Source organism: Camelina sativa, chromosome 7 (genome assembly GCF_030686135.1).
Source record: "Camelina sativa cultivar CO46 ecotype springtype chromosome 7, ASM3068613v1".
Classification (NCBI taxonomy): Eukaryota; Viridiplantae; Streptophyta; class Magnoliopsida; order Brassicales; family Brassicaceae; genus Camelina; species Camelina sativa.
The window spans coordinates 34,493,047-34,513,862 of NC_141886.1; the positions used below are offsets into that span (position 1 = coordinate 34,493,047).

Here is a 20,816-nt window from a genome sequence, read left to right on the forward strand (position 1 = left end):
CGACTCGGGGGGAAATTGATTTCGAACTTTTATTTCGAGAAAAAATAGACCGAGGATAAAGAACGAGTTCTATCTGGTTCGATACGATAGTTTCCATGGGAAAATAGAATGTCTGTCCCTATCTAATCTATTTACATACTGGAAATAAATTTAAATCTTATTACTATGTATATCGTTCAATAAGTTGCTTTTATTGCTTTCACATTCCACCTATTTATCTATTATTTTTTCAGTTGACAAAATTTCCACAGTTTATTGTTTTTTTTGTTGTCAAAAAAATTACCTCAGCCTATTAAAAATGTTAAAATGTGTATTATATTGTTTCAAACGGTAAGCTCAAAACTCTATGAAATGGTTTTTAACATCGATAATATTACTCTTCTAACCACAAGTTATTGTTCTCATATATATTATATATATATATAAAGCTATGATAATTACATAGATCAGATGTCAAACTTAATAAATTAGAAATGTAACTAGTTAACGACTAATGTTTTGTTTTTTGCATTTTGTATAATTACTAAAACAGCAGAACAGTAAGAAGAAAAAAAAACAAAGAAAATAATAAATAGAAGTGACTTCTCCAACTTGACTTGCCTAAATTACATGTACTAATGTATGCTTTACGTATTATCATGGACATACAGGTCGTTATTATATATATATATATATATATGTAGTTATGCACATTTCTAATTTAGTTGAAGATACAACTCAGATTGTTTTTCCCACTGATACAACTCAGAATTGCTGTTTGGCAGCTACAAAACTATCAGCCAGACTCACACAAATAGAGTTTGAGTGCAAACTAATCTCACTTCACTTAAAACTACAGCAAAAGTTAATTGTTTTATCGTTTGTTCGTTTCTAGATCTAGACATCAATTACTTTATATATACGACCGGTGGATAAACTATATGTTAACTCCCTCCGTCAACTATATAATAGAAGAACTATGTATTCCGAATAACCAATTTTGATTGAAATTAAATTGAATAACAAAAAAAAATGTTTTAGACGCACAAAGCAAATCAATCGACTATTGTAAATAAGTTTTACTCTCTTCAATTAATGTTTTTAAAAAATAAAAATACCAGCTTTTATTAATAGTAATTATTAATGATAAAAGAATGCAAACAAATAAAACAATATAGCTTGTCATCTGAGGACATTCCCATCGGAACATATTGTTTCTCAAATATACATCAGTCAGGGATTAAATATTATTAATTAAAGCCCCAAAGATACTACTTAAATTTATAAGGCAATGGCTTTTTCGTTTTGGGCTGTTTGACTGTTGATTGTCGATGGAGTCTCTAAGATGACACCGAGTAAGATCTTGCCACGTACAAAAAGGCACTATTACTTCGTTCAAAGTGGTCGTTTTGTGTTCTTTTCCCCCCCCATAATACTGTGAAAGCTAAAAGCTCTCCCTATTTATTACTATTACCGTTGTTTGTAAGGATGAAACGTTTTTAATTGGTTGGGAAGTACAAAAGCAAGTGGGACCCATTACCAAAAATACGATCACCTGAGTGGAACGGTGCCGTGGCCGTGACACAACCGGCGACAACTCGGTCAAACCGGAGAGCTTTTTGCCTCTTTGACCTTCTTCCTACGTGTCGTGTCAGTTTACTTTTCCAAACCGCGCAGCGCAGTTAAAGATACTACTACTATACTAGGTTTTAGACGATAACAAGATAAAACTTACATTCGTTTTCTCTGATTAAAGAAGCTAAAAAGATAAGATTAAATATATACGGTCAAAAGAAAAAAGAAAAAGCAAACCTGAAGAAATTTCTCATTTATAAAAAGAAATGCAAATACATTATTATAAAATATAAAGAAAGAAAAAATGAGAAGATTTGTGAGATAGCTATAGGATTAGGATGAAGAAGAAAAAAAAGAAGAAGAAGAAGAGAGAGAGGTAAAGTAGTAAAAAGAATGATTCGGCGGGAGGCCGTTGATTGCGGTTGGGGGAATAAAGCCATCTGACAAGGAGGCTTGTCCGTTTTGACTCCCCCCCCCCCCCCCCCTTAATTTCTCTTCTTTTGTCCTTTTCTTCTTCTTCTTCTACTACTTCTTGTAACCACCACGTACGTATCCCTCTCCACTACTAATTCAAAATACTACTATTATAATACTAATGTTAAATTACAATTTCACTTTGTTTAATAAGTTATATAACACGTTGGTAGTACTTACTAAAACATACTGTACTGCAGTAGTAGTTATATAAGGCAAGGCACACAAATCAATTTAAGTAGTACTATATCAACTTAGAAAGAAAAACAAAATAAAGCATTGATACATAATTTGATTCAAATCTCACCTTAAGAGTGTTTTTTTTTGTTTCAACAAGGCTTTGAGTTGGATGGAGTTTTCTATTTGTGAATCAAAAGGTATACTGGTAAGTGGTAACTAGTGCTCATTGATGGAAGAATTAGATAAAGAAAGAGGTGATGGAACTGAAAATATTAAAAAAAAAAAAAAAGGGAAGAAGAGAAGAGTGTTCGGTTGTCGGTTTGTCGGGTTAACCCACTTTGATAGATGGTTAAGCCAGAAGAAAACCAGATGTCAAAGCTGCTCGTCAACGTGTTTTCCCATTGTCATCTTTTTACGTTACTCTCTCTCTGTCTCTCTGTTTAGCAATTATACATCAACATTGCTCTCTATATCTATGTTTCATCTTAGCCAAAAAATATACCAAATTACACTATTTTTTTCAAACTTACTAAATTTTTTCTTCTTCTAAAATTCACAACTGTTCAATGATACTACTAGTATAGGTTTTGAGAACTATACCAGTAGTATTTTGAGAACTAAATGGAGCGTCTTAAAGTTATTAAAATGATACTACTGGTATAGGTTTCTATGAAAAAGAGGACCTAGCATTTTTTTTGGTAGTTGATTCCTGTATAAACCCTATAAAGCAATGAAGTGTGCAAGGTTCTTCACGATAAGGGGAGTGGGGTAATAAGGAGAATTTACACAAAAGCGAACAAAATCAGTTGGGGGCAAAATCACACCTTTATTCCTCGTCTTCACACTCACCATATAACGCCTTGATAATAATAATATATAGTATTAATCTTATTAATTAACCACTAATATGGAGTAAACAAATCTAGTTTTAGACGGTAGTATGACCATTACTTTATGTGAATGTAAACACATTCATTTTACCACCTCGCCGCCCCTATATGTGAAAAGAGAGAGAGACGTAAAGATTCATGGGAACACTCACATGACTTTGTTCTTTCCATTTTTCTTTTCTTTCAAAAATAATAAATCATTATTTTTTTTTTGTTAAAGAATAAATCATTATTTTTTCAAAATGTTTTTGTAATTACTCTCTCAGGAGTTCCTTTAAAAAAAAAAAATGACGTTACGTCTTTAAGAAAAAAAAAAGAATAACTGTTTTTCCAATTAATTTATGATAATTAATGCCGAAGACATAAATTTCCACCTGATTAATTAACTAATTAAATCTTCTATATATATTTCAAAAATCATTGTCTTAAACGTATGTACATAGGTGATGTAGTACATTTCAAAAGTTCGATCAACGAATTAAATAACTACTTAATAATAATCACACTCAAATAGTAATAATAATAAAAAAAAACATTATGAAAAGAAAAGAAAAAAACATAAATACATAATAATAATGAATGAAAAGGAAACTAAAATAATAATAATAATAATAAAATCATTAAATGAAAGCTAACTGTCAAAAAAATTAGTGTCGCTTGGTACCTTCCTGCTTTCTCCTTCCTCCTTCAGAGTACTGAGTACTACTATATATCACACTTGAGCTCGTCCCTTCGTCTTCACAACTCCCTCCCTTCTCCCTTCTAGCTCCGGCGACTTTTTTCTCAGTCTTATTCAGCTGATAACCTCGCCGGCATTTCTCTTCTTTTAAAAAAAAAACAAAAGAAAGTGATGGGGTCCGTATCTGCTGCTCTGTTACTGCTGCTTCTCTGTTTTCCGGTAGCTTTCTCCGGCCATGATTACGGTCAAGCTCTTTCCAAGAGTCTTCTCTTCTTCGAAGCTCAGAGATCTGGCGTTCTCCCTCGTAACCAGAGAGTCACTTGGCGTTCTCACTCCGGTCTCACCGACGGCAAATCAAGCGGCGTACGTCTCCTTCTCTCTCCTCTCTCTCTCTCTCTCTCTCTCTCTCTCTATTTTGTATTCTCTGATTAAGACATTGTCGCCGTTCATCATATCTAAAACCAGACACGTTAACCCTCTATATATATTTCGAGAATCAAACTCTTGTTTTTTTTTTTCTTGTACAATAGATCTATTCGTCGTTCAAGGCATTGTTTTCATGTGTTCGTCCGGTTACCTAAAAAATCTTGATGTTTGTATATCAGGTGAATCTAGTGGGAGGTTACTACGACGCCGGAGACAATGTGAAATTCGGACTTCCGATGGCGTTCACGGTGACTATGATGGCGTGGAGCGTGATTGAGTACGGGGATCAGTTACGAGCCAACGGCGAGCTTGGGAACTCCATTGACGCCATTAAATGGGGTACTGATTACTTTATCAAAGCCCATCCTGAGCCCAACGTCCTTTACGGCGAGGTACTCTCTCTCTCTCTCTCTCTATACTACTACTTTATTAGTATTATTATTACAAAATTGATATTGATTTTTACGTGATAAGTACTGTAATTTTTATTTGGAATTTTTGTTAGGTTGGAGATGGCAACACCGACCATTACTGTTGGCAGAGACCGGAAGAAATGACGACGGACCGTAAAGCATACAGGATAGATCCGAGTAATCCCGGGTCGGATCTCGCCGGAGAAACAGCAGCCGCCATGGCCGCAGCATCAATTGTCTTCCGCCGGTCTAACCCTGTGTACTCTAGGCTCCTACTCACCCACGCCTATCAGGTAAAATAAAATAACTCGGCGCATTTTTTTTTACTCTTTAAGAAGCGCACGTTAGCAATAATAAAAAAAATGTGTGGGGATGTTAATTAAATTACTAGACAGGCAGTTACGTTAAAGAAGTTGCTGCAGAAGCAGAACACATTAAATAGTATTGCACTGCTGCAGAGTAGAAAGAAACTAGAAAAAATGTCATTTTCCGCGCACGTTAGGCGTTATTTCGAGTAGTATGTATGGTAATTTGATAATGACAAATCTGAAAATTAAGTTTAACCGAAATTGTTTCTTTGTTTTTATTCTGACTGCAACTCAAAACAAAACAAAAAAAAAAAGAAGCTTTGAAATAGAAATATCCTCTGAGATTTTGCTTTAAATTACATTTTAGTCACCCAGGGGTTTAGTGTGACACACAGTAGTATTAAAACTCTTTTTGAATATCATAGTAGAATTTAAATTTTTATTTATAAACGGAGTCGTGTCGTCGATCCCGTAAGTGGACCCCTGCAAAAAGATGGATTCTTTGTAGAGAGGGTGGAAAAGAACGACGTCGTTCCCCCGTCCATCACGGGTTTTTTGTGTTGTGTGTGACCTTGATTACAGATCTTGTAATTGATCTCAGCCGTTAATTAAATATTTCCATTTTCTCTCTCTTTTTTTTTTTTAAACTACGCACGTGCCTTGGGCTGTCGGTGCCCCATCCTTGTAACAACTTTCCCCAAATTAACCTCTCTTCTAGATCAATACCACGAATCTACCACTACAAAACTAACCTTGTCTCCAGTGTTTTATTACGGATTTGCCACCCTAATTCCTTTGTTTTTTTTTTTTTTTTTTGGTTACAGTTGTTTGATTTCGCCGACAAATACAGAGGCAAATACGACAGCAGTATCACCATTGCCCAGAAATACTACCGATCCGTCAGTGGTTACAATGTAAGATCCAAATAGATTTTGTAATCTGAGATTTGATAATTTAAGTGCTTTAACAAATTTGTTTCTCAACGATCAGGACGAGTTATTGTGGGCAGCTGCGTGGCTATACCAGGCTTCTAACAATCAGTTCTACTTGGACTACCTCGGTCGCAACGGTGACGCCATGGGTGGAACCGGTTGGTCCATGACTGAGTTCGGTTGGGACGTCAAGTACGCTGGTGTGCAAACCCTTGTTGCCAAGGTTAGTTGGGATTTTTTTTAGTTTTAACCGGTTTTGAAGACATTTTTGGTTTGTGATTCTAACCCGGTTTATTTTATTTTTGGACAGTTTCTGATGCAAGGCAAAGCAGGACGTCACGCGCCTGTGTTCAGGAGGTTTAAGGACAAAGCTGATTTCTTTATGTGTTCGTTGTTGGGTAAAGGCTCCAGGAACATTCAGAAGACTCCAGGTGGTTTGATTTTCAGACAACGTTGGAACAATATGCAGTTTGTCACAAGTGCTTCCTTCTTGACCACGGTTTACTCTGATTACCTTACTTCCTCTCGAAGCAACTTGAGATGTTCCGCTGGAATCGTCGCTCCTTCGCAGCTTCTTTCGTTTGCGAAATCTCAGGTTGATTATATTCTTGGAGATAACCCAAGAGCAACCAGCTACATGGTTGGTTATGGTAACAATTTCCCTCAGAGAGTTCACCACAGAGGCTCCTCCATTGTCTCTGTCAAGGTCGACCGCACATTTGTCACATGCCGAGGTGGATATGCCACCTGGTTCAGCCGTAAAGGCAGTGATCCGAACCTTCTCACTGGTGCTATTGTCGGCGGTCCTGATGCTTACGACAATTTCGCTGACAGGAGAGATAACTATGAGCAGACTGAGCCTGCTACTTACAACAATGCACCACTCCTTGGTGTTCTTGCTCGTCTCAGCAGTGGTCATTCCGGTTATAGCCAGTTTCTTCCAGGTTTGTGTCTGAAATTGCAATGTCCCTGAGATTGAAGTTTGGAACTCAGACATAGTTTGCTTATCCTTTTTTATTGGTTGCGTCCCTGCAGCGGTTCCTGCTCCTGTTGTCAGAAGACCAATGCCTATTCGTAAACCAAGAGTGACTACTCCAGTCCGAGGTATGCTTCTTTCTTTTGTCTACATGTGAGTCTATGAGTGTCTATTAAACAGAGGCTTGACTCTGTTGTTTACTTGTTGTACAGCTTCTGGTCCAGTGGCTATAGTTCAGAAGGTAACTGGTTCATGGGTTTCAAAGGGAAGGACTTACTACAGATACTCGACAACTGTGATTAACAAATCTTCTAGACCTCTAAAAAGTCTCAACCTTTCGATCAAGAATCTCTATGGACCAATCTGGGGGCTCTCGAGATCAGGCAATTCGTTCGGTCTACCCTCTTGGATGCACTCATTGCCATCCGGGAAATCCTTAGAGTTCGTTTACATTCACTCAACATCACCGGCCAATGTCGCAGTATCAAGCTACACTTTGGCTTGACCAAACAACAACATTCAGTGTGTATAGGTCGTGAGAAGAAGGGAGAAAGTCTTTGGTTTTTACCTCTGGGTTCGTCTGTTATCTTCATTTTTACTTTTGGGTTTCTCTGGTGAATATAGAAGGGTTGAAAGAAGGGGTTGAAGAAAGGTGTGAAGAGACAAAGTGAAGACTCTTCAAAAAATTAAAGAAGAGTGAAAGTGCTCATCCTCTTTCTCCTCCAAGTTCAATGCTTTAAAAATTCATATATAAATATTTATATATATATATATAGTGAAAGAGAGAGAGTGAGGAAGATTAGAGAAAGAGAGATAGTGTTTGTGAGATACTGAGATCTTCCTTCTCTTATAAAAGGGGTCTTGTGAGATATTGCAAGGATTGTTTTTTCAATTCCTTGTAGCTCAAAAAACATGTCTGTGTCTTTGTCCTTTTGTGTTTATCTTTTTTTGGTGGGTCTATGGCAGTTGTAAAACTCAACAACAGTCTTTAATGAAATGTGATTTGGTGGCAATCAACTTATGTTAGGTATACTTGTTTTCTACACATGCATACAAACGACTTTGAAAGTTAGTGATATTAATTAATGTGAAATTAGCAAAAAGTAAACTTGTTTTGAGAAAAAGACCAATAATGTATCACTTTTCTTTTCTACAAGGTGTTGTAGACTTGTAGTAGATCATCACTTGTAACGTTTTTCCCAAGTTGTTTATATTTTCTACAATGTTGTAAGTAGTAAGTTACACCGAATCTATCTATTTACCAATGAGTCGAGGATATACTCAGTAAATGTAATTTATAAAAGTTGAAAATTATATACATTGTGGCTTATACACACATAGAACTTTATTAATACAATGTAAATACAAATACACAAAACATGAGGAGAATGTTAACTACAAAATAAGACATATTTCTTTGCTTACAAGCAAGCAAAAAAAAGAAAGAAAAAAGACTAATGTATTTGGCACAAGCAACTTTGATATTAACACAACATAGAGAGAGACATATAACAACAATATGATTTAGAGCGAAAGGCGAAATATATAACCCTGAGAATTGTCCAAACAACTTCCTTTCTTCACACTCTAACTGGGGACAGAGTATAGAAGTTTTACTTCTTTGCCTTGTTATACATTTCATCGATCTCTTTCTGCGTAGAGAAGAACAGAGTAAGCGGTTTTAGGTTAAGATACATAATTCGATTATGCAGACACCAAAACATCATCAAGCCAAATAGGTAATTTACTTGATAGTACTTGAGAAGCTGAGGCCTCTTCTTCTTGTAAGAAGGTGTGATGAGATCTCTTTCCATGTCAAATGGGACTGTGTCCAAATGAACACCTTTGATCAGCTCAAATCCCTTCAGCTGTAAAGCAAAAGACCCAAAATTCTATTTGTTAAAAGATTGTTGAAAAAAACAAACAAGTATTAAGAAGAATCATGAACAAAAATATATGTTAACCTTTTTGTCTTTGGCTACTCTGTTGAATTCTCCAAGTATAAACTCTTTAGTCTTTGGGTTTTGACAGATAGACTCAAAGTCTCCTGAAACATTGTGTTCTTTAGCCCAATGTTCGATATGTATCTTGCTTGGACATACCACAGCCACTAAGTAAGACTCATAGCTGTTTCCATATACCCATATCTGCAAAATGTTTTAATACATCATTAGTTAGTTAAAAATTCTTATTTAACGGTATATTATAGTTATCTTCTCAACTAATACCGATTCAATGGCGGCTACGTGGCTATAAATGTTCTCCAGGTTCTCAACCGCAACGTATTCTCCTTGTGAGAGTTTAAAGATGTTCTTCTTACGGTCGATGATTTTCAATGCTCCATCTGGTTGCCACTCACCAACATCACCAGTGTGAAGCCATCCATCAATGAGGACTTCTTGAGTGAGATCTTCACGTTTGTAATATCCTGAGAACAATGTCTTTCCTCTGATGCAAACCTCTCCACGCGGCTTGCTTGCAAGAGCGTCGTAACCCATCTCTGGAACTGACTCGAGCCTTATGTCAACGTTTGGAACCGGTGGACCAACCGTTCCAAGCATAGCAAGCTCATTTGGAATGGACACAAATGTCCCACCACAACTCTCTGTTAGACCGTATCCTTGCAAAACATGAGCACATGCAACAACTCGAAGGAAAGATTCGATGTGAGCTGCAAGTGGAGCTGCTCCTGAGAGGATCAGACGCACGTTTCCTCCCAATCCTTCTTTAACCTAAAACAGTTTTGTTTAATCGTTCAAGATTTGGTTTACTTCTAACAATCCAAAGGTTCAGGATACAGAGAGTGTAGATTTTAATGTCACCTTTTTAAATACAACTTTGTCAGCGAGGGGAGATGCTTGTGTATGAGTCTTCCCTTTCTCCATGTTTTTTTGTTTGCTGTTCAAGTTATCAAAATGGTTTTAGAAACAGAGATTAATTTTTTATAAAACTGTGGATTCTGATCTAAATATGATACACTTACTGGTTAAATGCAAAGTTGAATAATGTCTTCTTTATGAGTCCACCATCAGAAAGTTTCTGCTGAAGACCTGAAAATTAATATAAACAGCTGAGAACAATTCATTCAAAAATATATTTTTAACTAGTCTTGCAAAATATTTACCGTTGTATATTCTCTCTAGCACGCGAGGAACAGCGCAGAAAACAGTCGGTTTCAATGCAGCAATGTCTTCTATCAATATCTTAACATCCTGATGAAGAAACACATTGTGAATTATTAGCCTCTTATGAAAAGATTCTATAGACAAAACAAACAGATCCTTATGCAACTTTACCCCTCGCCAGAATCCGATAGAGGCTGCTTCATAAATAAAGAGCTCCTCAATCACACGATCGAAGATATGAGCCAGAGGTAGATATGATAGGTAAACATCTTTGCTGGTTAACTGTAACATTTTCCACAACAGAAACAAGAAATTTATTAGAATAATGATCTAAACATTTCCACTATTCTTTAGGTAGTGATGATGTAAACAAGAATAAGTTACCTCTTCATTGATAGTTTTAAGCAATTTTCTAACACCTTCAAGTAGATGAATAATGCTCTCATTTGTAAGCAAGACTCCTTTAGGATCACCAGTTGTTCCACTTGTATACATGATGGTGCAAACATCGTTTCTTTTCTTCTCTGGTAATTCATATTCTTTACCCTCACCCTACGTACATTTATATGTTCAGGATTTAAATTGTTATATAGGGATGATGTTAATTAAAGTAGAATACAAAATTAAAATACGAATATGATTCTCTTACTAGCTTCAAGAATTGGTCCCATGAATATATTGTTAATCCAAGTCTCTCAGCTTCTGCTCTTTGCTCACTTGTAACCTCACCAAAGCTCACAATATCTGTTGCAAGAAGAAAAATAAAACAAAACTTGTTTCATTCACTGGACAATTTTATTAAACAATCAAAGACAAGAATAGCTTACTTACTCTTCAAATACTTAGTTGAATTCGGAGCTGTCTTTAATAACTGAAACATAAAAAGAATGTTGTTAATTTTAGTGGTTAGAAAGCCCATATTTGCAGTAAGAGGCAAAGTAATATAAGTCAGTCCACTCATCGTCAAGTTAGTCTTGAATTGAAACATAACATTAAGCTAATGATCAAGAAAAATTTGACATATAACTACAAATTGCAAAACATTTGTCTTTGATAAGAAATTACCTCAGAGATCTTTTTCTCCTCAGAAAAAGCAAGTGAGACCTCAGCATGACAAATGATGAACTCTATTGCTCCAGCACCTATCAAATGCATCATCAATTCAAACTATTATACATACATGACTCCAATTATATCTGAAAATAAATAATCCATAGAAAAGACAAATGTTACATTACACACCTAGAGTGTCATATAAAGGTACACAGTAGAGTCCATGAGCATTGCAAGCCTGAAATAAATACATAGATAAATAAAAGATGAAAATTCGATAAATACTTTAAATGATTAAAAGTAGAGAACGTGAAAAAGATGATATATATAGTTCATCAACCATATATAATTTATGGTTATCAAAATATGATGTTGACGCTCATATTACCTCCATGCTTATGATCCATTCAGGACTGTTGGCACCATAAATACCGCACTTTTCTCCCTGCTCCACCAATCATTTAATTGTAATTAATATACATACTGTTGAAAATCTTAGATGAAATTTCACTATCTTTGGTGCAAAATCAAAAACAATAATGTGTTTAGAACACTAATTACTTTTCCAACTCCAATAGTTCTGATAGAGTTTCCAAGCTTGATCACTACATCATATACTTCTTTGTAAGTTTGCCATACATATTTCCCAGCCTGTACTCAATAATAAAAACACACACAAATTGTATTACTAATTAATTTCTGGTACTTAAGTTGGATAATACTAATAATTAAGTTGCTGATTACTTACTTTTCCATCAACGATTTCTCTACGACCAAGCATAGGATTATTTGGAGACTTCTCCACAGACAGACTGTATAATATTCAAAACATATAACATTCACATAAGAAGTTACACAATATTGTCATTTTTTTATTAATAGCCATGAACAGAGGCACGGAATAAAGTAACAGCTCTTGGATAAGTTCTGAGATCTTAGATGCAATGAAATCATTTGAAGACAAATTGCATTCATTAATGGTTGCTCTCGGATCTTCATATGAAAGTCAAGTAAAAAAAGAATCATAGTCGCCGTTGCAATAATTTGACTATTCTAAAAAAAAAAATCTAATGTTGAATGTTGAACTTTCACATAAAGTTCATTTACAAAAAATCAAGCAAAACCTCCCCAAACGCAAAGTACTATTTCCTCCATATTTTTTCAGCAATATGAAAAGCTTGGAACCCACGAAAGGAAAGACTAGAAACAACGTTTACATAAAAAAAAAAAAAAAAAAAAAAAAAAAAAAAAAAAAAAAGAGATAAAGAAACAAACACACAAAAGAAATCACTATTCATTAGTGAATTATAATCAAATAAACTCCATTAATCAGAAAAATAAATTTTATAAATAAAAGTTAGTGAATCCAAAGAGGTGGAGCTAGTTTGATAGTTTTTCTCTTTGTAAGAGAAGAAAAGGTAAGAGATATATATATATATATCTAACCGGAAAATATCCCATGCACTGACGAGATCATCGGCCGGTTCAGGAAAACCATCTTTAGCGTAGATACTCCGGTAAACCGGACCAACAGATGGACTTCCTCCATCAACGCCTTCCTTTCCCTTCTCAACCTCTATGATGTATCGACTCGTCGCCATTTCTTTTGCGTATATGTCCTTAATTATCTGTGTCTTTTATGTGTTTTGATCGTTTGTGTTTGATTTTTAATGGAGCAGAGCAACTAGAGAGACACAATTTTAAAATGGCGTGTGAATGTTATAAAGAGGAAAACCAAAAATGATTTGAAAGACACGAGGGTTGCTGACCAATCCTCAATATTGGGTGATAGTAATTTATATCTTGTTTTACTTTTTCCCCTTAATATAAAAGCTTATAGTATTATTACTTAGATTTTATCTATTTATTTTTAATCAGTTAACCAAAAAGAAGAAATAATAAAGTCTTTATAACATTTTGATTTTATCAAAAAAAAAAATCAAGAAAAATTATTTGATTAAAATAAAGATAAGAATGTGGACACTTTCATATATACTGGATCTTTTTATCATTGTTCCTACTTCTTTTAGGATATAGTATACTATAAACATTGGATCCAATTAATGGTGTACATGTTACTCACATATTTATGATAATCCAGACCTTTTAAGTAATTAAGTACTATATATAAGAAAATTTAACAGAATGTTAAATGGAATTCCTAAACTACCAGGTTCTTTTGACAGCACACAAGTGCAAGGTCGTTGCTTATAATATTGATATTTGACTTTCATAGAACAGTAAGATTATATTGCTATCCGGATATTATAGAGGCCTTATGACATTTTAAAAATAATCAATATACAAATAAATATCATACATAGTGGTTAACCATAACCATATCCAAACTCCAAACTCCAAACCCTTGTTGACCATGTTGTGATTTATGAAACTAAGACAAAATGTTGCCAATATCTGGAAGCCGCATGAGACTAAGTAATGAAACATTTGGTCTGATTTTTCTTTTAGTTAAAGATTCAAGATGTATGAGCAAAACAAAAATATGATAGCTAGAGACATGACATGAATTCATGCAACTAAAGATTATGTTTCAATCTGTCACAAATTCTATTTTATTTTATTCATTGGCTAATTATTTTCATAACTTTCTTAAATTGTTTTGTCTTTTTTTTTTTTTTTTTTTTTTTTTTTTTAAACGGATCTTAAATTTTATACTATATATATATGTTTTGTTGTAACATGAGTATTTTAAAATTTGCACATCCTTATCCTTATGAAGTAGATCCAGTATCATGATCATCTGATAAGAATCCTGATTTGTTCCCACACCACCATTATGTTCATTAGTTGTTAGTTGAACCATAAAAAAAATAACGAACTTACATAGAGATTCTTGGCATTTTTCGTGGACAACATTTCAGGATATAAAGTTAGTAACGAAATTTATAGATAGGGGCCACTATCATTAATTCATTATTTCCGTCACGTCGCATTTGGATTAGTTTGTACTTCGTACCTAACAAGGCAATCGAAGTTTAAATCAACGACGGACCACGCTCTTATATAGATTACTTTATTGTTTATTCTACATCAATTGATCCATATACATGAAACTAGTCGCCCTCTAAACTACATGTCTAAAATGTGTGTATGTGCGCGCGATTCTATTTCCATTTATATGGAAACCTTACATTACATTACATAGTCACGGTCACTATGTTACTTTTTATAAACAAGCATATATTGAGTATATTATTGACTAATCAAGAAAACTAGTAATATATCCATAGATTTGTTCTTCATGTTTATTCTGACACAAGTTCAGAGTTCAGAGTTCTAGTTATATAGTGATATCCAAGTTAAAAGTTATCAACAAATCAAAACTTGTTTGTAATAAGGCAAATGAAATTTGAACTAAATTAAGAACGGACGTCCGTACGAAAAGGACTAAACGAAAATTATAGAGTTTTGATTTCGTCACTAATTAAAGTACTTCCTTAATTTAATAAATGCAACCAAAAATTATACGACAGCTTATTTGGCGTTTTGGTCTTAATCTGAGTTTCATACAGTTGACTTTGAATTCTTCTACACGAAAACTTCTGAGCCTTTTGTTTTTAACAAATAACAAAGTCGTATTCTTTTGAATGTGTCAAACCACATCCTTAAGATTCTTGCTACATTTTCAAACACTACAACTGCAAGTCGTTATAGATAAGGCATAAGGGGAGGGGGTAATCCTTTAACCAAAAACCAAAAAAAAAGATAAGGGAACAATTAATTTTTGATACATTTCAAAAACTAACAGCTTTGAAATTTTGGAAGCTTTATACGAACAAACACGAAAGACACCAAATCGTGTATTTACGTGTTCTTGATTTGTCTATCTTGATTTTCATGTGTTATACACTCGATTTTATAAAAGACATGTTATATATATTTTCAACAATTAGTTTAAATATAAAAGGTTAGTTTTTAGTTCTAGTCATATACTATTTGGCTATTTGCAACCATTAAATTGTAAAATTGTATGATCGTGAAAGCCAAATAAGTATGTATATATAACAGATTAACATAGTCATTAATTACGTAGAATATATGTTATATATTTTCAAATCGAGTGTATAATACATTCGGTTTTATAAAATATATGTTATATATTTTCAACAATTGTTTTAAAAGGATAGGTTTTAGTTCTCGTCATACTATTTGCAACCATTAAATTGTAAAATTGTATGATCGTGAAAAGTATGTATATAACAGATTAACATAGTCATTACGTAAAAAGTAATGTATTTATAATATTATTTGTTAGTGTAGACTAATTTACTGAATAGGTAATTTAACATTCTATATACACTAGTTGAACGAAAAAATAACATGAATCACACAAGCAGTTCCACAATTTTACAAAATACAAATTATCAAGTAAGGACATCAATCAATCTCAATAATGTTGTGCCAGTTTACACCATTGTATGGGTCATTGATATTTCACAATGTAGGCTTTAGTTTAGGCCCAAAGATTACATTGCAGCCCATAAGATTCACTTAATTGGTCAGAGCGGTAATACGGTCGCGGCTTTGGATACGTTTACGTATGTCGCCATGTCGGTATGCGCTGTGTCCAGCTTGAAAATGCAACTTACATTTTCTGCCGTCAAACCGAACCAAATTGATGATACTAAGGTTGGTTTTTCAGTTTCGGTTGTATAAGTCAAACCAATTTACACTAAACCAAGCAACTAGGGGTGATTTGGTATATGTACTTGACCCAGTTTATAGTTTCCAATTCCAACTAAACCGAATCCGAGTAATGGTAATCTGTAAACTGAACATCATATATACCTAACAAAATCGGAGATGAATTAAAAACCTAAGCTAAAAGAGAAATGTAGCGCATGTTATGTTTGAAGTTTGATAATCAAATCTAAAACTAAGATTTCTTAAATATGGTATATAGTAGTATTCACGATATGTATGACATCAGGCTATTAATTTACACTATAATGTAATGAAAGTCATACCTAAAATCTGGCACTTGTCTCCCGACATTTCATTAATTTCCGGTGAATGTGATACTTATACTAGTATTTTTTTGTGTAAAATAAAACAAGAAATTATTTTGTCATCTACTAGGAATTAAGATGAACAACCGAAACTTTGAATTTATAAAATGCAATTCGTATCGTCAATTCCTACTGGTACAAAAGAAACGAATCATGAAATTTCTTATAATGATCAGTGCTGGTGCAGGTAAGGATATATTCGTGTTCACATTTGGTCTAAGCACGTGAATCGGAAATTTGTATTGACGAAAACAAAATCATATAACAAAACAAAAACAAAGTCTCTGATTTCGAAATATTTTAGTATTGCATAGTGTGGTTTTATAATCAATTTTTCGTTTTGGTTCAAAAAAATAATAATAGTAAGATTTGTAAAACTATATATTGTTATAATGTTAATTTATTAGCCGCTTCTCAAAAGTCTTTGCATTGTGTCCGTGACACTGTCGGGCAATAGGTTCCGAACGGTTGATGTCGACGTTAACCTAACGGTTGTCTTTTTATGCAACTACATTCATATAATACATATATATACTCTAAACTCTAAAGCTCGTATTATGTATTTAAATATTTCTATTAACCATTTGATTGAACTAGAAAAAGAATACTATACTTCAGATGGTGTGTTGATTAATTATTAATTAAAAGCAAAAAAAATTTAGACACCATATGCAAAATGATTCATAAAGTTTTAACGTATACTCATATTCTTTACTACATTTTCAAATATGTCATTTTCACTCCGAATAAATCATGAGAGTCGTTGGGAATTTTCAAAAGCTTTTGACAGGACAAATCAGTATTAAAAAGATTTGATTGATATTAAATAATTTTACCTTCTCTATATATACATGTGTTTTCACACTCATGTCAATCACTTATTTTCAAAGAAAAAGAGAAGCAAATCTGTGATTTTTTTTTTTTTCTTTTCTTGAGATTTGTCATATTTTGTTTTGGTGTCAATGGGCAATTGCATGGAGAGATGGGTGCGAGGAGATCAAGGGGAAGAAGGAAAGATAGAGGTTAGAGAAAGTGCAAAAGAGTCCTTCAAACTTGATGGTGGTGATAGTGAAGATGGTCATGGTGGGATGAAGGTGAAGATAGTGCTTAGTAGACATGAATTGGACATGTTTTTGCTTGAGATGAATAGGAATCATGATGGAAACTTGAAGATTACCAGAGATGTTATGGTAGAGCTAGAGAAGAGGATCTTAAGAGCTTCATCATTGTCATCACTATCATCGTCGATGGCATGGGAACCGTCTTTAGAGAGCATCGTGGAGTGTCCAGAAGTCCAGGAAATGGATAGATCATGAAGATGCTAAAGATGTGATCTATGATGGAAATGAGTTTGATCATGATAGTCATCATATATTGGTTCTAGCCTTCTAGAGCATTGTTTTATATCACGATGATCGGAACTATATAGCATTTTTGCTTATCACAGTTTTAGATAGATATTTTTATTTTTGTTAGAAAAGTTTGAGATCGATCTCGTACCATATATATTCCGTATATATGTTTTGACAAACTATTACGCATTTTATTTATTTATTAATAACTGGATAATTTAAGGAATAAGAATCCTTATCACCAAATAATTAGGACTCGTACCCGCTGATCATGATAAATCAATACTACATATACAAATTAAACACACACAATTGATGGAGCTCATGACCATAGTGTTTGTGGCATAATTAACAAACCTTGATGGAGTATCAACCTAAGGGATCATTGGAATGGATCGACATACGGTTGATATTTGTGTTTTCGGCGATGATCTTCTTCCTAATAGTTATTTTTCTTTTCCTTTGTGGCTGCCTCTTCCTCCTCCAACATGCCAAGACTTATACCAAAAACGACGACCACGACTTATACGAGGCATATCAGCGAAGATCAGCGATACAAACTAGTAATACTCGGACCTAGAAGAAGGCATGTTTTTTCCTATTGTCGTCAGTTTTTATTTCTTAGTTTATAGGTGTTTCAATTAGTTTAATTATTCTTATTTTATTTCATAAATTGTAATTGCGGTTTAAATCGTTGCCAAGAGCCATTCGTGCTTTGGGGTTTTCAGTTTCTTAGGGTACATCCTCTTGTAATCATGATCAGTTGATCACTTGAGATCGATCGTGCCTATTAGATTTTAATTTGTGGATACAAGATCCGGAGAGAATATGCATGTATGAAAAGAAAAAAAGAAAAAAACTAACACAAGGTTACTTGATTAAAATATTCATGTCAGATAGAGAGAGATAGATCAACAAAACATAATAAAGGAATTTCACTAAAAGTGATTAATTATTTCTTATAGAAAGAGTAAAGACACAAAAGCAAAATATAATGAAGGAACAAATTGAACCAAATCCAATGATTTAAGAACAAACTAAATACCATAATAAAGACTTCAAACTCGATTGACGATGATTGATCCCTTGTCCACATCATGGTCGCTGATCGTCTCGTCGGTTCTTAGAGTAGTATATGAGGGTTTATGAAGGGATAGCCACTTACGAAGATAATAAAATAGTATGCTGCCCAAAAGGACAAGGTAAAGGAATATGGCTCCGATCATCGCATACATAAATTTTAACGTTTCTTCTGAGGAGAGGTGGTCACCATCATCTTGCATGGTTAAGCTAGATAGCGATCCACTAACAAGGTAAATTAGGTAATGTGATAATATTTAACTAGAGCTTTGAGTTAATTTTCACCTATAAAAAGAGAATGATCTTGCATATATTATATATATATGTATTGTTGTTAAGTCTTGGTTGTAATCCGATTACATGATGAATACGGCTTGATACATATATATATATATAATTATATGTAATTTCTGAAGATAATCGTCTCCAAAAAGATAAATAAAATACGTAACCACAATATCTTTATTGTAAATCTGATAGGTCTTCAATTCAGAAGATAAGAGACAGATTAATTAATATTGAAGCAAATCCCATAATAATAATTTAAGGGGAAAAAAGAAGTTTATAGAGAATATTAAGATGACTACAAGATAATTTATCTTCATCGCTAACTTTGCGCTTTGTCTTGATCGTCATTAGAATTCAAGCTCCATGGGCTAAAAAGTGAGGTGCACAATATCTTCATCTTTCTGAGTAGACTTCCGTGAGCAAAATTTAAAACAAAGACAAGAGCCGAAAAGGATAACAATCATGGACATCACCACCATTACCCTGAACAAAACTATTACGGTTTCTTCATATCGTGATGCATCCATGGTGTTTGCGAGAGGAGAGGACTTCTCGATTTAATGAATATATAAGAGTAACTGGGAAAGTCTTTGTAAGTAGAGTAGCTATACAAACGATATATATAAGTAGAGGAGCTAGCGGCTGACTCCTAACTAGGTTAGCCGTTGACACAATATAGAATTAGAGTTTTTTTTTTTTCTCTTATTTTTACATAATTTTTTGAGTTACATATAGATTAGGAAAAGTTAGTTAACTATTGGATAACTACGTACCACCCTATATCTCCGGCGGCCATAATGATCAAAGAAGAAAGGAACCCTAATCACAAGCCGGCAATTAATGGACCTAACGCTGATATCTCTCTTTAGGATGTTTAGCTTCAACAATTTTGTGACCTTCAATTCCCTTACCATGGGCAATTCGTTGCGAAATGGAATGATTCATTAATGGTCAATTTATCGTATTACTAGTACCTTACATAGTAAGAATCAGTTCTTACGTGGTTTTCTTCAGCGTAAAGAAATCAATAAAAACAAGTCCTGCGATATTGATGGATTTTTGGTTTTAGTATTTTGTGTGATAATTTGAAGAAAAATATCCAACTATGAACTTAATTAAGATCCATCACCTCGAGTCGAGCACAAGTTCATCATTCCCAACCATGGACGAACGACCGACAATTAATGTTGACAACAATCAAATTTTTAAAAAAGGAGGTGCATTATAATAAGTCGATCAACGATGACTAAAAGTAAAACTTAGAATGTAACAATATTGAACTTAGTATACATCTTTTATTTAAACTCCCATGCATGGGTCTCCAGAAATCAATCAGTCGCTGTCATCATCTGATATTTCCTGGATCATCTCCCCCGCAGGCAACCTCCCGAGTTCGATATCATGTAAGCGGTGATGTTCCTTCTCAAAATAATCATTAGTCAACCAATCCAAAAACATGATAGTCATGATTATACAAATGTTCATAAAAAAAAGGATCAAGACCATTAAAGAGCTTGAAAGCTCTATTATATCATCACGCCGGTCGTCGAAGGGAGGAGGTGCCATAGATCCCATTACTGAAACAATATGAATAACTAAAGCAATTTTTAACTTGTAAGGCGACGTACAGTATATATACAAAATTTCTTACTCCTATTGTTTTTTCCCTTATTTTTAACCACCAAAAGCATCAACATGTAACAAGATGTGAAAGTAAGTAGACGTCAATATTTAACGGATAACTTTAAATTATTTTCCTTACTTTTTTTTCCAGCTAAATATTTTCCTTATGTGAGTGGGATTATGGAATTCTATTGTTTTAATATATATCATTTACAATATCCTGTAAATATATATATATATATACACTTAATAACGAAAAGTTTAAAAACAATATTTAATTTGTAGACATTTACATCTCATTGACTTAAACAGATAATTATGAACAAAATCTTTACTATATCTTCTAAAATTGAAGATATATACTACTAATAAACATAATTACCCTTGCTCATTGAATGATTCACAAAAAAATAAAAATAAAGTTAGTGAGCGA

At 33.7% G+C, this 20,816-nt stretch overlaps 3 protein-coding genes across 3 annotated transcripts; 2 read left to right on the forward strand and 1 right to left on the reverse strand.

The window, feature by feature from the left end:
* Positions 1-3,735: 3,735 nt before the first annotated feature.
* Positions 3,736-7,845, forward strand: LOC104704075 (endoglucanase 6). Its single transcript, XM_010420202.3, has 8 exons — positions 3,736-4,140; positions 4,383-4,595; positions 4,709-4,909; positions 5,749-5,838; positions 5,915-6,079; positions 6,167-6,800; positions 6,892-6,960; positions 7,045-7,845. Exons 1-8 carry the CDS (start codon positions 3,949-3,951, stop codon positions 7,335-7,337), a joined length of 1,857 nt encoding a protein of 618 aa, XP_010418504.1. The 5' UTR covers positions 3,736-3,948; the 3' UTR covers positions 7,338-7,845.
* Positions 7,846-8,110: 265 nt separating this feature from the next.
* LOC104704077 (long chain acyl-CoA synthetase 3) lies at positions 8,111-12,890 on the reverse strand. Its single transcript, XM_010420204.3, has 17 exons — positions 12,457-12,890; positions 11,759-11,822; positions 11,572-11,661; positions 11,399-11,455; positions 11,200-11,248; positions 11,023-11,099; positions 10,789-10,828; positions 10,607-10,701; positions 10,342-10,509; positions 10,129-10,239; positions 9,957-10,044; positions 9,816-9,882; positions 9,655-9,730; positions 9,061-9,564; positions 8,797-8,979; positions 8,581-8,700; positions 8,111-8,484 (listed from the first exon to the last, which is right to left on the reverse strand). Exons 1-17 carry the CDS (start codon positions 12,609-12,611, stop codon positions 8,446-8,448), a joined length of 1,983 nt encoding a protein of 660 aa, XP_010418506.1. The 5' UTR covers positions 12,612-12,890; the 3' UTR covers positions 8,111-8,445.
* A 3,914-nt stretch (positions 12,891-16,804) lies between these two features.
* On the forward strand, positions 16,805-17,571 carry LOC104704078 (uncharacterized). Its single transcript, XM_010420205.3, has one exon. It carries the CDS (start codon positions 17,003-17,005, stop codon positions 17,354-17,356), a length of 354 nt encoding a protein of 117 aa, XP_010418507.2. The 5' UTR covers positions 16,805-17,002; the 3' UTR covers positions 17,357-17,571.
* Positions 17,572-20,816: the final 3,245 nt, after the last annotated feature.

Bases quoted from the DNA above. Each gene is read 5' to 3' on its own strand.
- LOC104704075 (XM_010420202.3), top strand. From the start codon at position 3,949: ATGGGGTCCGTATCTGCTGCTCTGTTACTGCTGCTTCTCTGTTTTCCG. The intron at 4,141-4,382 runs GTACGTCTCCTT...TTTGTATATCAG, and splicing joins CCGACGGCAAATCAAGCGGC to GTGAATCTAGTGGGAGGTTA. The intron at 4,596-4,708 runs GTACTCTCTCTC...AATTTTTGTTAG, and splicing joins CCAACGTCCTTTACGGCGAG to GTTGGAGATGGCAACACCGA.
- LOC104704078 (XM_010420205.3), top strand. From the start codon at position 17,003: ATGGGCAATTGCATGGAGAGATGGGTGCGAGGAGATCAAGGGGAAGAA.
- LOC104704077 (XM_010420204.3), bottom strand. From the start codon at position 12,611: ATGGCGACGAGTCGATACATCATAGAGGTTGAGAAGGGAAAGGAAGGC. The intron at 11,662-11,758 runs GTAAGTAATCAG...TATTGAGTACAG, and splicing joins GAGAAATCGTTGATGGAAAA to GCTGGGAAATATGTATGGCA. The intron at 10,510-10,606 runs GTAAGAGAATCA...AAATGTACGTAG, and splicing joins GGGACCAATTCTTGAAGCTA to GGTGAGGGTAAAGAATATGA.